This window comes from Theropithecus gelada, chromosome 18 (assembly GCF_003255815.1).
Source record: "Theropithecus gelada isolate Dixy chromosome 18, Tgel_1.0, whole genome shotgun sequence".
Lineage (NCBI taxonomy): Eukaryota > Metazoa > Chordata > Mammalia > Primates > Cercopithecidae > Theropithecus > Theropithecus gelada.
The window spans coordinates 58,612,555-58,625,824 of NC_037686.1; the positions used below are offsets into that span (position 1 = coordinate 58,612,555).

At 37.9% G+C, this 13,270-nt stretch overlaps 1 protein-coding gene across 3 annotated transcripts in view; it reads left to right on the forward strand.

The window, feature by feature from the left end:
• Nucleotides 1-13,270, forward strand: part of CDH7 (cadherin 7) — a 131,697-nt gene that overhangs the window by 43,530 nt on the left and 74,897 nt on the right. For all 3 annotated transcript variants that reach the window (XM_025365415.1, XM_025365414.1, XM_025365413.1), the window contains exon 3: nucleotides 11,781-12,075. In XM_025365415.1, coding sequence (XP_025221200.1) covers nucleotides 11,781-12,075 — 295 coding nt within the window. The remainder of the gene's footprint in view (nucleotides 1-11,780; nucleotides 12,076-13,270) is intronic.

The following is a 13,270-nucleotide window of genomic DNA, read 5'->3' on the forward strand; positions in this document are numbered from 1 at the left end:
CAAGCATCCGGAAATAAATGACCTAATGTCCTTTTTTTCCCACAAGCCATAACTAAATAGACATTTTGAAATTATAGAAGAATTTTTTTGAATACAATAGTCTGAACATGTTCTGAAAACATTCCTGACTTGCCCCAGGTGGCATAACTACACAATTCCTATGTGTCACGTTATAAACTATTTTAAACTAAGACAACATTACACACCCAACTCCCCCATGCCTTGTGCAGTTCCTGGGATGTACAATATTCATTAGGTAGCTACTACATATTTATTGACTGAGTTAATTATTGTAGTTTACTCACATTTATTTAGATGAGATGTACAGAGTTTGGGGAATAGAAGAGATCTTTAAGACCCCTTGGTTCAATCTGTTTTGTAGATGAACAAAGTAAAGACCAGAGAAAGTAATGATGGCTGCAGGTTGCCCAACATCAGAGCAACACAAGGGCATGAGACCCCAAATCCCATGGCTCTCATGCATGTTAACGCATAACACAGGCTTGAAGCAGTTTTAATATCATGCTGACTCGCTTGAGCAATTCTAATTATGTTGCTGAAGAGGTTGTTTGATTCATCTTGAATCCCAGTTCTGTGGATTAATAAATAACTGAGTATACTTCTGTATTTGATACTCATTTGGGCAGAAGGAGTGAAGAGTCAAACTGTGAAATATATGTAGCCGTTAAGAAAATAGGACACCTATTACAGTTTAAAAATCTAAACAGAAATTAAACAGCTGAAAAGCTAAACAGAATTTTGCAGAAAGCGTCTTCCTCAAGCAATGGTGTTATTGATTCTCCCTTGCCTGTTCATCAGTTCCGTGATGTGGTCGACTCTCTCCAGGCAGTGTTAGTGGTGGCCTCCTGTTAACACCAGAGCAGCCAATATGCAAAGACAACAGCAACAACAACAACAAATCATGGCCAATCTCTCCTTGGAAAGCCAATATACCTTTCCAGAGTCCATGGGATAATATTAATGGCTATTTGAGAATGTCATATTCTCGCATCAACCTAATTATTGACTTTATTATGGTCATTGCTTGTTTCTTCCACATCACTCTCTTTTTTTCCCTTTTTCTTCCTATTGATTTCTGCCCATTTTATTACATTTCTTTATGAAAATGTTTATCCTTAGGGCATTAACAACTGCAGTCAAGATTGTTAGTGTGCAGGAAAGCAGGGGATGGAAGTTTCTCTGGTTGCAGAGATGAGTCCCTGAGAGAGCTCAGAGGAGACTTTGTTTTCCTCTGTATTTCTAAATAATATCTTGCTTAGAGAAGAAAACCTCCCTCGGGGCTCCTTAGGTCACCTGGGCTAGAGTATAGTCTTCTTATTCTTTATATCAGCTCTATTTTAGAAGAGACAATTACATATTCCATGGAGGGTCTTGTTATGTGAACCAGGTTTGTTTTTCATTTAGGAAGCTTTAGTGTTTTGAAATTGAAATTATGCCTGAGACTTTTTAAGGTAAGCTTTTAAACATTTGTACCTTCTCAGCAAATTATTTCAAACGTTCTGCAGACATGCTTATTTTCCCTCTTTTATAACTAGCTAATAACCCTATTTCTCCTCTGTCTTTCAAAATGATAGTACAATGGAAGAACATTGTCCTCAAACTTCCTCTGTATTTCTCTCTTCTTTTTAGGCCAGTGGCTCTTACCTTGGGTATTAACTAGTTTGACCCAGGAAGCTTTTACGAATAAAAAAGGCTGGGACTATGGATGGATATTCTGATTGAATTATACAGTAGTGTGATCTGAGCATCACAGCACTTGAGTGAGCCTAAGATACTCAACCCTTGACACAGAGAACTGAGGAGGAAGGCATGCAAACTGGGTCGCTGGCTTCCCAGAGCTAAGGCGATTTTGCTTCTTTCTCTTCTCAAATAAAAAACACCAGAATGAATTCTTCACGCTCTTGGGATTGGTCCATTCACAGTGTGAAGTTTCCATAAATCAAAGCATTTGAGAGCATGGAAAAATAAGAGTATGTCAGATATCTACTGAAAGAAACGAGTGACTCACTGCCTGGGGCTACAACTTTTACGAATTTTGCCATTTGACAGCCTCTACTTCAGTGCCTGCTGCTTCTTATCAACAAGTACACATCTCTCAACAAATGACATACATGTTCCCCTCTATCACCTGTGCCTCTGAAGGAGAGAGCATGGTATGCATGAGTACCAAGGAGCCAAGCTCTGTGATTCATTAGTTACTGGGTTGGTAATGTGTGTGCATGCTGCAGGTAAGGTTGCATAGGAAACAGACCTGGACCAGGGTGGATTTGCCCGTAAGGAATTTATTGGAGTGCATTCTTGGAATAAACACTTGTGAGGGAGAAAAGAAGGAAATAGGATTGGGCAGTAAAAGTTGTTGAACAAAGCAGCCTAGGACTTGGCTGACCTTATGGAGAGTTCAGGAGTAGGGAAAGGTCTTTATAGCTGTCCTGAGTTAAGGGGAGAAGGAGGAGCTTTAAAGGCTCACGGCAGCCAAACATCATTGGATGTAGCCTGTTCTTAAGAAAGATGTGTTACCTTTGGTCAAGGTGGCTCTCTTCAACTGAGGACGACTTTTGGAAAGGACTTAGCTGAGATGTGTTGGCCACCAGCACACCAGTGTTTCATTTGGTGAAGCAGGGAGGGGATCTGGGAGGCTTTCATGACATGCCCTAGAGTCAGCCCCTTGCACCAGTCATATCCACTTGCTTCATGTAGTAAGTTCAGGAAACAGTTCTGCAGAAATATGTTAGGCCCTCTTTCCTGCTAGAATTCACGAGAAGATTAAGAATCTCCAGGTTGCAAGTGGTACTCATCACATCCCTCTCATCTCCAGCTGCCCCTTGGACAGGTTCTTTCACTTGTCCATTTGCCATTAAGATGGACAAGAGAACATCAAGAGACACTCTAGTGCCCAGACACTAACAGAAACCCCCATTAGATAACAGAAGCCCACCTCCTCCTGATGATCAAGATAGGTTACACTTACCAGGATTGTGACACTTGTCCTAGTCTGCTGGTCCCTTGGTGCCAGGAGTCCCAAGAGAATGGGACCGACATACCTTGTGAACCTGGTAGAGTCACCCTGCTGTAGGAATGAGAAGCACACATCAACACCCAGTGAGTCAATAGGAGTGAGGTAAGAAGGACAATCCCATTCTGATCCTTTGGTTCTTGGTCTTCAATGTTCTGCTTACCCCTGGGAGGCGGAGCTTGCAGTGAGCCAAGATTGCGCCACTGCACTCCAGCCTGAGCAATAGAGCGAGAGTCCATCCCCCCCATAAAAAAATAAAAGGGAAAAAGAGGTGTGGCTAAGTCACTATCTGTCCTCCTCTTACCTAGCTCCTTTTCAGTTTCCCTTCCTTGTTCTGCATTATCTCTGACATTCTGTGTTTGTCCATATCTTTGTCCAGGCATTGGCTTCCATTAGACCACATTGAACAAACATTATTCTTACATTAGAATTGAAAAGATGCTTTAGAAAATTCTCTCTTTAGATTATACAAGTGTTGACATTTTCTCCCCTCAACCAAATGGAGACTCTGAACTTTTATTTCCGTTGCTTTAGCTGTTATCGTTGATATTTTCTAATGGACAAAGCACTGTAGTGCAGACAACTCCGAGAAACATTTTGCGAACACCTTATGCTATTGGCGTCTGCAACATGTACGTGCATACCTTCTCCAAAATGCCAGGTACAAAACATTTGTGCAAGTCTTAAAGATGAGCTCTCAGATTGCTCTCTGCCTTCATCATGGTATCTTCCAGTCATCTCTAATGTTATGACAGGGAAGAAGTGTTAGATGGACTTTTGCCTAGAAGCATTGAAAACAGTTTTCATGTAGGGTTTTTTTCATGGGCCCAGTGCTTCTCAATGGATCTGTGATGAAAGGCCAAGGTGTGTTTTGTTGTTGGTTATGTTTTTGTGCACACATTTGTTTTTCTAAGAACACACTATACTATTGTCACTTGATGCTAGTTTTGTAAAATGCAATAAAAATAAATTTCTTAGATTAAAAAAATCAATTCCCATTATTTTTATCATTGTATTTGGGTTCAACAGACATGAAATTATTTGGTGAGCTTACTATAACAGTTGCTAAGCCATTCATCTCAAATTCGGTTTTTATCTTAATTCCAAAAAACAGATACCTCACTTTGAGTGGTGTTGCTTTTGCCTTGGTTATATACATTTCCTGCTCAACTGGTCTCATTTTAAAAAGTAAAATTAAAAGTTATTCTTTTGATAAAAAGCTGAGTCTCTCCAGGGGTTGCTTTTAAGTGCTTCTGGCCTATTTCATGGAGTTTACAACTAAGAGAGCAAGGTACTCTCCTATCCGGCGAGCCCACAAGTAGAGAACATGAAGCATTCACAATTACACTAAGCGAAGATGAAGCCTCAGCTTCAATTCTGATCATTAAGAATTCGACTGTAGGCGGATTTCTTAAGTTGTGTGAGAGTTGTGGATCTGGCCTGGAGACAGCAATCAGAGACAGGATGAGTGGGGTTTTCTTTAGGGAAGTGAATGTAGCTGTGTGGAATAAAGAATGCTTTTTTGAGTTGCTGTCTCTTGGTCCCTGATGAAAAAGCTGTGTCTGTGAACATGAAGCTTTAAGTAACCATGTCGTAGGCACAGATCTATGACCTTTTCACTCCAAAGCGGGACTGTTTTCCCTAAGGAATGCAGATAAGTATATTACACCACTATATGGAAATGTGTTAATATGGATGGAAAATTTAATTTTACAAAATTACTTCCAAATGCATCTTTTTATTTTATCCTCACTCCAACATCCAAAGCCAATTGTCCATTTACAGATATGGATCTATAACAGATGCATAAACTGGGACTCAAGCACCATCAAGACAACACAACATGGAGCAGAATGAGATTCGGTAGCCAACCATACCTGGGGCTTCTTTGCATTGACCTTCCAATTGGGTCATTCTGCTTCTAAGAAAATGGACTGTGACCCCCTAGAATGGCTGTTTCTCACAAGTGACTTACTGTGAACTTTTTCTGAGAATAAAAACAATATGAGTAGTATTTTTTTCTTTTTATTACTTAATAGAAGAAATGAATTTTTCAGCAATATTACCATTACCCATGTACTTCCTGAGTTATATTTCTTTCCTTTATTCCTGTTTGTTAAACAATATCTTTACTTCTTAAACCACTGTCTTCATTAGAGATGCTTTACAAGTAAATTGTGTTCCATTACCTTGAATTACAGTAATAATGATAAATTAGGAATACTTCAACCAGAAAGAAATGACTCATACATTTGTTTTCATCTATAACATTTCTTCAACAGCTTGATAATTGCAACATATCCAGTGGTATGTGGAAAATATTTATTAAAAGACATTATGAGAAAAGAAAATTTGTTTATCATATGTATATTCAGGCAGTTATACTTCTGCCAATCATTGTTTAAATCTACTTTCTGTACTTGTAATTGTAAACTTGTAAAATTTTAATAGACTTACCCTGCATGGGTTCTAATAATCTGGAATACACTTTTAAATTTTAAAAGTCAGGAATCTATAATAAGTAAATCAGTGGTAAAATTTACTTTTAATACTTTATTAATATTTAATACAAATCACTCTCAGATTGATTAACTTACTGCTCTGAAAAACACATTTTTTACTTTGCTAGCATTACTTCATTTTTTTGACACAAATGCAATAGCACCAGTATGTGTTTTATTTATATTACAATGTATTTTTTCTTATTCCAACGTTCATTATAAGGAAACATTTAATACAAAGCTGCAATTATTGTCATCCTTATTGTAAATAAGTCAGTGAGCATCACAGAGGCTTTTGTTTCTAGTTTCATTTATTAATGTTAAAGCTTTCACAATACATATTATCTCTTTCATAAAATTTCACCTTATGTTTGTAGATGGTCTTTCTGTGGCATGAAAATTTAGTATTTTTTTCAAAGGCAAAGACATCAAAAAGTGCAACTCTAACATTACAATAATTTACCTTTATGAATCCTAGTCCACTGTATCATCTCAAGTACTGGTCACAATTATGCAGGTTCAAGTGTGGATATATTTGTCTCCATTTTACATGGCTAAGCTTTAGGTGGTAAAGACAAGATCATCAGTAAGATCAAATAACAAGCAGAATTTAAGAAGTACTAGAGGAAAGAAAAGTTGATTAATAAACTGAATTGATTTTTTTTTTTTACCTTCATCTCCTAAATAGAGGATGTTTTCCATTTTCAGACTTTTATTTAAGCAGATAAATTGAAAGTGGTAGACCGGGTAGTTCATATCAAGTGTAATCTGGTTATATAGATGTAAAAAGATCACCAGAACATCAGTGCGTTGCTCTTTTAGTTTTGGTCTCTACAATCTTAAATTTAAAAATAAGGTGGATAAAAATTTAATGAAGGTAATGGATATTCTGGCACCCAAGGACGTGCAAGTGGGTTTCAACCCTCCCTTAACACACGTGCATGTGTGTATGTCTGTGTATTTATGAGAGAGAGAAAAAAAGGGAGAGAGAACTACTGTATAAAAGCTGAGGAAACAGGAATAAGAAAGATGCCTGTTTCTACCAGGGCTCCGTCTCCTGGGGAACAAAAACATGTAAGTGTGAAAGTACAAAATCATACACTAAGTGTTACCATGAGCAACAAAGCAAGGCATCTGAACTCCATCTAAGTGGTTCAGAGGATTATGGAGAACAAACCAGAGATATAGGATGTTTTTTGTTTTGTTTTGTTTTGTTTTTCTTTAAAAAGCTATTAAAACTTACAAGGACAGAAATTGAAATAAAACAAATACTGCTATTTTACAAAGTGGATTATAAATTTACCAAATTTAATACAACAGACTTTATTAAGTCTGTTTATCACATAGTGATAAAAAGAACTTAGTTCTTAAGGAGTTTATAAATTGAAGTTGAATATAAAAATAACTAGATTTTCAATATAAAGCAGAATTAAATGAATTCTATCATAGAAATTGAAATAAGAAACTATGGGAAATAAACAGGACAGTTGTAAAACTTCAGAAAAAGGGAACTTGCATCGAGCTGAATTGGATGTCTGTGAGTGGGTGTGTTGGGAAGCATGGGAAATGCTTGCTATGCTCAGGCAGTGAGAACTAGTCCAGCACGCTTGGACCATAGACTACACTGTGAGATGTGGTGGAAAAACAAGGCCAGGGAGATAGAATGGAATCGGATTGGGACTCATGCCTAGAATTTTCGATTAAATCCATAGACCATGGGAAGCAATTAAATATATTTGGTGAGCATGCTGAAAAGGCCAAAGAAGGAGGATCAAGAGTCAGCCCAGTAAATGTTCCATACACTTTGAAATAGCACAGATGTACTTTCCATAGGCTCTAAAATGAGCATAAACATAGCAATAGATGCTTCCTGGAATAATCAGCCACAATTGGCTGGACCATCGGGAAGCTCCAGGCCATGCCCAGGGGCTGATCCATCATGAAAGTCCTTCAGAGCTAACATTGTTGTGCAAATATGATATCTTATGATATCTCAGTGTTATCTTTCAGCACTTATCAATAAAGATACTCTTGTGGACAAAAACATATTTAATGAGGGGTGTGATAGAATTTAATATATGTTTTAGAGGAAATAATTTGATTCTGACAGCCTAGACAATGTGAGTTATTAAATTAAAAAATAATTGAGATGTTTTGCAATAGCCCAAGTGAAAGGTTTGATGATTCTGAACTAGGATTATAGTTCAGAATGAATGAAAAAGGGCTCGGATACAATAGACTCATGGTGGGGGGTGCTCAATGAAGCAGGGCCTGATGGAACATTAATGGATTATTCACAGATATATTTTAGGGTACATGTAAAATGTAATTTGCATTCATGGTCTATGTAGTTTATGAGAGTCTGATATTTCTTACATATTAATACATAATGCTGACATAATGACACAGGATTTACATAATCGTACCTCCTCCTCAACTTATCTGTTGCCTTATCATGAGCTAGATTCAACTAAGCTTCTATGCCTCTCATGTTTTGTGCTCATTTGAAAAAATAAAATCTGTAAATAGTTACTTTGAAGTCAAAACAAATACTTTGAAAATGATTTAGGAACCCAGGCAGTAAAGGTGAATTTTATCTGCTTATTAATATTTTTTTTATTATTGTTTAGGCTAATCTCAAGTTCACATTTGCAAGGGTATTTGTGAGTAGAATAGACTTAGGTGATTCGCTGTTCTGCCCCCAAATAGAGCACAAATACTTGTCTTTGGTTGCATTGTTTCTTTTGCTTATGTACTTATTTACCATTTTATAGGATCATAGTTTGTTTTTTTCTTGGTCAAAGGTTTTCACAGCGGAGAGTAACATTTTTCTGTTCGGGTTGTTATAGTTATTCTCAAAGGTGTCCATGCATGTGTCCATGCATGTGTGTGTGTGTGTGTGTATGTGTGTGTGTCCGTGAGCGTGCACCTGCCTGCATAGACACTTGTCAACTTAAGAACGTGATTTGCTATTTCTACACTTGAGAACATTTTTCTTCTTTGCTGAGCATTCTTTTTCATCAAAGAGAGGAGTTTTTTACTAAGAGTGTGGGTTTCACTCCACCTATTAGGATTAGTAAAATGCACAAAGTCTCACAGATTAAATGTCTGAATGCCTCAGATAATTATGTACCCATTTTAACAATTCAAAGTTGGTCCCTTTTAACCACAGATGCTTACAGTAACTTTGCAAAGACACTGAATATAGGCTCCAAGCAATTTTCTGCTTGTGAATTTTGGCAGTGGTTAGAAGCCTAGTGATGGTACCAGCTGGGAGAAAATTGTCAGCGATGGGAAGAATAGTAAAGTTTAGGGCTCCTGAAACAGGATGTGTGCGGGGCTGGGGGTGGTGGGGCATGGGTGGGGCACAGGAAGGTAGTAGAAGAGGAAGAATTTGATTGTTGAATGATTGGAGAATCCAGCAGTATGAAACTTTTTTAAGTTCTGATGCTGTCAGTAATGGAGAAAAACTGACAACCCCATAATGTTTAATAAAATGCGGCGTCAGAGCTCAGGTTGAAGTTCACAGTCAGGACTTACTGTGTGATTTTTCTTGAAAATAGATTTTTTTTTTTTTTTTGAGACGGAGTCTCGCTCTGTCACCCAGGCTGGAGTACAGTGGCGCGATCTCCGCTCACTGCAAGCTCCGCCTCCCGGGTTCAGGCCATTCTCCTGCCTCAGCCTCCCGAGTAGCTGGGACTACAGGCGCCGCCACCTCTCCCGGCCAATTTTTTTGTATTTTAAGTAGAGACGGGGTTTCACCGTGTTAGCCAGGATGGTCTCGATCTTCTGACCTCGTGATCCGCCCGTCTCAGCCTCCCAAAGTGCTGGGATTACAGGCTTGAGCCACCGCGCCCGGCTAGATTTGTTTTGTTTCTCATACTTGGAATGCCACAGGGACACTGTAGCACCATGCCACGAAAACAGTGATCAGCTGGTAGGAATTAGGTAAATGAATCATAAGGGTTTGTTCTGTAAATGAAAATCATTCATGTGATTTCAGTGTAAAAAAGCTTTGATTAAAGACATGACTCATGTATAATTGATATTTCTTGTGGTCTTCTGGATGTTCTAACATTGCACGCCACTGTCAGCAGTAACGTGTAGATAAGTTGCCACCAGCTGCCGCCCCATGGGAACACAGATGAGGGTGAGGGAGCCTTAGGAGAGCAGCATTGAGCATTTAAACGGCCCAGGGACTGGAAGCTTGTTTTAAAAACAACTTGTTTTCATCCATCATCTGCATTTGTCTTGGGAGTCAAGTTTTTCGCTATGTGCTACTGAGTGTGGTGGAGTTTATTGTTGTGTAATGGCAAGAAGGGACCCTGTTGGTAAGTCATAAAACGTACAGATGGAAACCACTCGAAGCACTGAGCTTTTTGAAGATTTGGGGGGTGATCAGGTGGGGTTGGTTGCATATTCCCTTCTTTCCTCACATTCCCCTTTGCATCAACTCTTGAAGACCCTAGCACACAGCACAACAGTTCCTATCCTGGAGGCTGGATCTCATTATAGGGAGTGGGGATGTGGGCTTTAGACCAGCCTGCCGGTTTTCATAATCCTGCGTCTGCCAGAGTTGGCTGGGCCACTTCAGGCAAGGTTCTTAGCCTTTTTCTACCTCAGTTTCCTCAGTTGTTAGTAGGATTAAGGGCAAATGTGAATATTGAATGAGTTACTATGTAAATAATGTTTTACCCATGTAACAAACCTTCACATGTACCTCCGAACCTAAAATAAAAGTATTGTTTTGTTAAAAAAAAAGAATGTTAAGCATAGTGACTGACATCTAGGAAGTTCTTAATAATTAAAACTATAATAATTCTCATATTTCACCCTTTGTATTATAAATTAGAGGGAGTTACATATATAATCATAACCCTAAAAATGACTTAAGAAAGTTAAATAATTCACAATAGTTGAAGAACACACCTTTTCCATACACTGAATAAACATATGGCTTAGGATCCACTAGATAATTCACACTGAAAAAAATTAAATTATAACTGGTGCCAGAAATTTACTTTTTGTATTATGTAGTCCTATCGAAACCAAAAGATAAATCAGGTATTCAAGTACTTGTAAGCAGAGGATAAACACAGCTGTTACAGTGAGTAAAACAATCATTTACAGAAATTCAAGGTACAAAAAGCTATGTCCTCAACAGCTACCAGGGAAGGATGAAAATGTACTGTGTCCATACTTTCCTCGGTGTTTTTTTTTTTTTCATATTTTATATCTCTTTAGCACCTTGTCTTTTAAAAAATGCAAACGTAGTTCTGAAGGGCAGCGAAAAGCTTTATTATTTGGTAAATTGGATTTTACATTCATATTAACCAAAGCCCAGAATGATGGCAGTTATAGGGGGTGAAAGATTGTTGAAATGACGGATTGAGTAGCGCGTTTCTCAGGTTATGAAGTTCAGGAAAATGTGTAATTACGTGTGAGTTTCCTGAGGTTCCTGTGTTCAGCATAATGTTCTGACATACAGCAGGGACAGCTCCAGATGTGAAACGCAAATCTGGAGGGACTGCTGTGCTGCTGATGCTGTGCTTCATCATGCAAGTCGAATGCAGTTCTTGGTATTTCAAGAAAGGGTTTAGCTGAAGTCCCATGCGTGTATTGATTTAAAATTCCTACTTGAGAGAGCTGTGTCATTTTTTTTTCAGCTCCAATTTTTAAAATACAGAACAGGATTTGGAGACAGATTTAGAGACTGGACATCCAGCCATACTCGTTAATCACAGAAAGGAGTGTGAGTGGGGACAGGGCAGGAAGGAGGGAGAGAAGGGCACCCTTAAATAATATGGGGGTTTCTAAGCGTATTAAATGGTATGTTGGAACTAGATTTACAAATGTCCTATAGAAAGTTTCTTTGCTTGGAGTAGATCAAATCAATCAATTATACATGTTTACTGAATGCCTGCTCTGTTCAAAGAAGATGGCTAAAACTGGCAAGGACAGATCAAATAAAAAATAACACTACAATCAGTTCCCAACTTTGGGACTGATATAAGATACCTTTGGAAATGTGACTGTTTACAGGAAGAAATGAAATTGTCTTGCTCACAAGTACAAGCTGACACATTCTCATAGCCTTTCCGCTGTTCACAATAAGCATTCAGCTTATCTTTCCAAGAACAATAAAATTTCGTGTACTCCTACCTGACATAAGAATTATTTTTACATATCTCCGTATCGCTGACTCTCTTGTAAGTTAATCTCATCTCACATGAATTTTTCACCAGCTTCACTCTGATGTTGATAAAGGAGATGGTTCCATCAAATACATCTTGTCAGGCGAAGGGGCAAGTTCCATTTTCATTATTGATGAGAACACTGGGGATATTCATGCCACCAAGAGACTGGATCGTGAGGAGCAGGCCTACTACACACTCCGAGCTCAAGCTCTGGACAGGCTCACCAACAAACCCGTGGAGCCCGAGTCGGAGTTTGTCATCAAAATTCAAGATATCAACGACAACGAACCCAAATTTTTGGATGGCCCATACACGGCAGGAGTTCCAGAAATGTCTCCTGTGGGTAAGTAAAGAACAATCTGCTTTGTAGCCTGTGGCTGATTTGGGGAGTTTTTTATTTAAAGTTAAATCATCCTTAAGTACTGAATAGACTGTATGTACGTAGCAATTGTCAGTTAGGGTGAGGGAAACGTTTGAGACATGTTGGTAGCCAGTATCCATTAACTTCACTTATTTATTTATTTGTATGGAAAATTAGGAAATTGTTTTTGTACAGCTATTTCAGTGTTTTCAGGAAATTACTTTAATCTTACATTTTTTTAACTTGATATTTATTTATATTTTTAAATGATTACAGTGATGCCTCAGAGGTTAACAAATAGAATTCTTCCAGACACAGGCCAGTGATGATCTTTTACTTTTCTTTCCATGATATTAAGATATTGATTCATTGTTCTAAACATCTCTCTATGGCCAGTGTATCAAGAAGGCCATTGATGGCTAGCCAGGCTAATATTTGGATCGGCTGATCTGTTTAATTGTAATGAGTATAATTGAACCTACAAATGGCCATCCACATGCCACCACTGATTATTTCAAAATTTTAAGTTCAGGGATATATGTGCAGATGTGCAGGTTAGATAGGTAAACGTGTGCCATGGTGGTTTGCTGCACAGATTATCGCATCACCTAAGTATTAAGCCCAGCATCCCTAAATTACTCTTCCTGATGCTCTCCCTCCTCACCCAACCCTTCAACAGGCCCCAGTGTGTGTTGTTCCCTGCCATGCGTCCATGCCACCATTAATTAAAAAAAAATTATCCAAAAACTTAAATGAATGAAAATTTATAGTGAATTTATAGCAATGGTAAGGAGATACCCATTTGGAGATATATATTTTACAAAATGAAGGCTTTTTTGTTCAAAGGCCTTTTGTCATTGCACCATTACTAGAAAGACAGCAAGTAAAGTACTTCTAGTGTGTACTTTATTTATATCGAATAATAGAAATTCTCTTTTAAATTTCATTTATTCAAGTACTTTTGGAATAGTTTACAGCCAGCATGTAATTTAAGCGTAGGCAATCTTACAAAAAAAATTAAAAAGTTACGAGACTGGGTGAGAGATGGATTGATTTATATATTAATTTCCTGCTGTTTTTAATATTGAAATAGGAAGTTTATTTAAAATAATAATGGAACTTGTATTTTAATACATGGACATTTTAACCAATGTGATTTATTTTTTTTAAAGGTCAT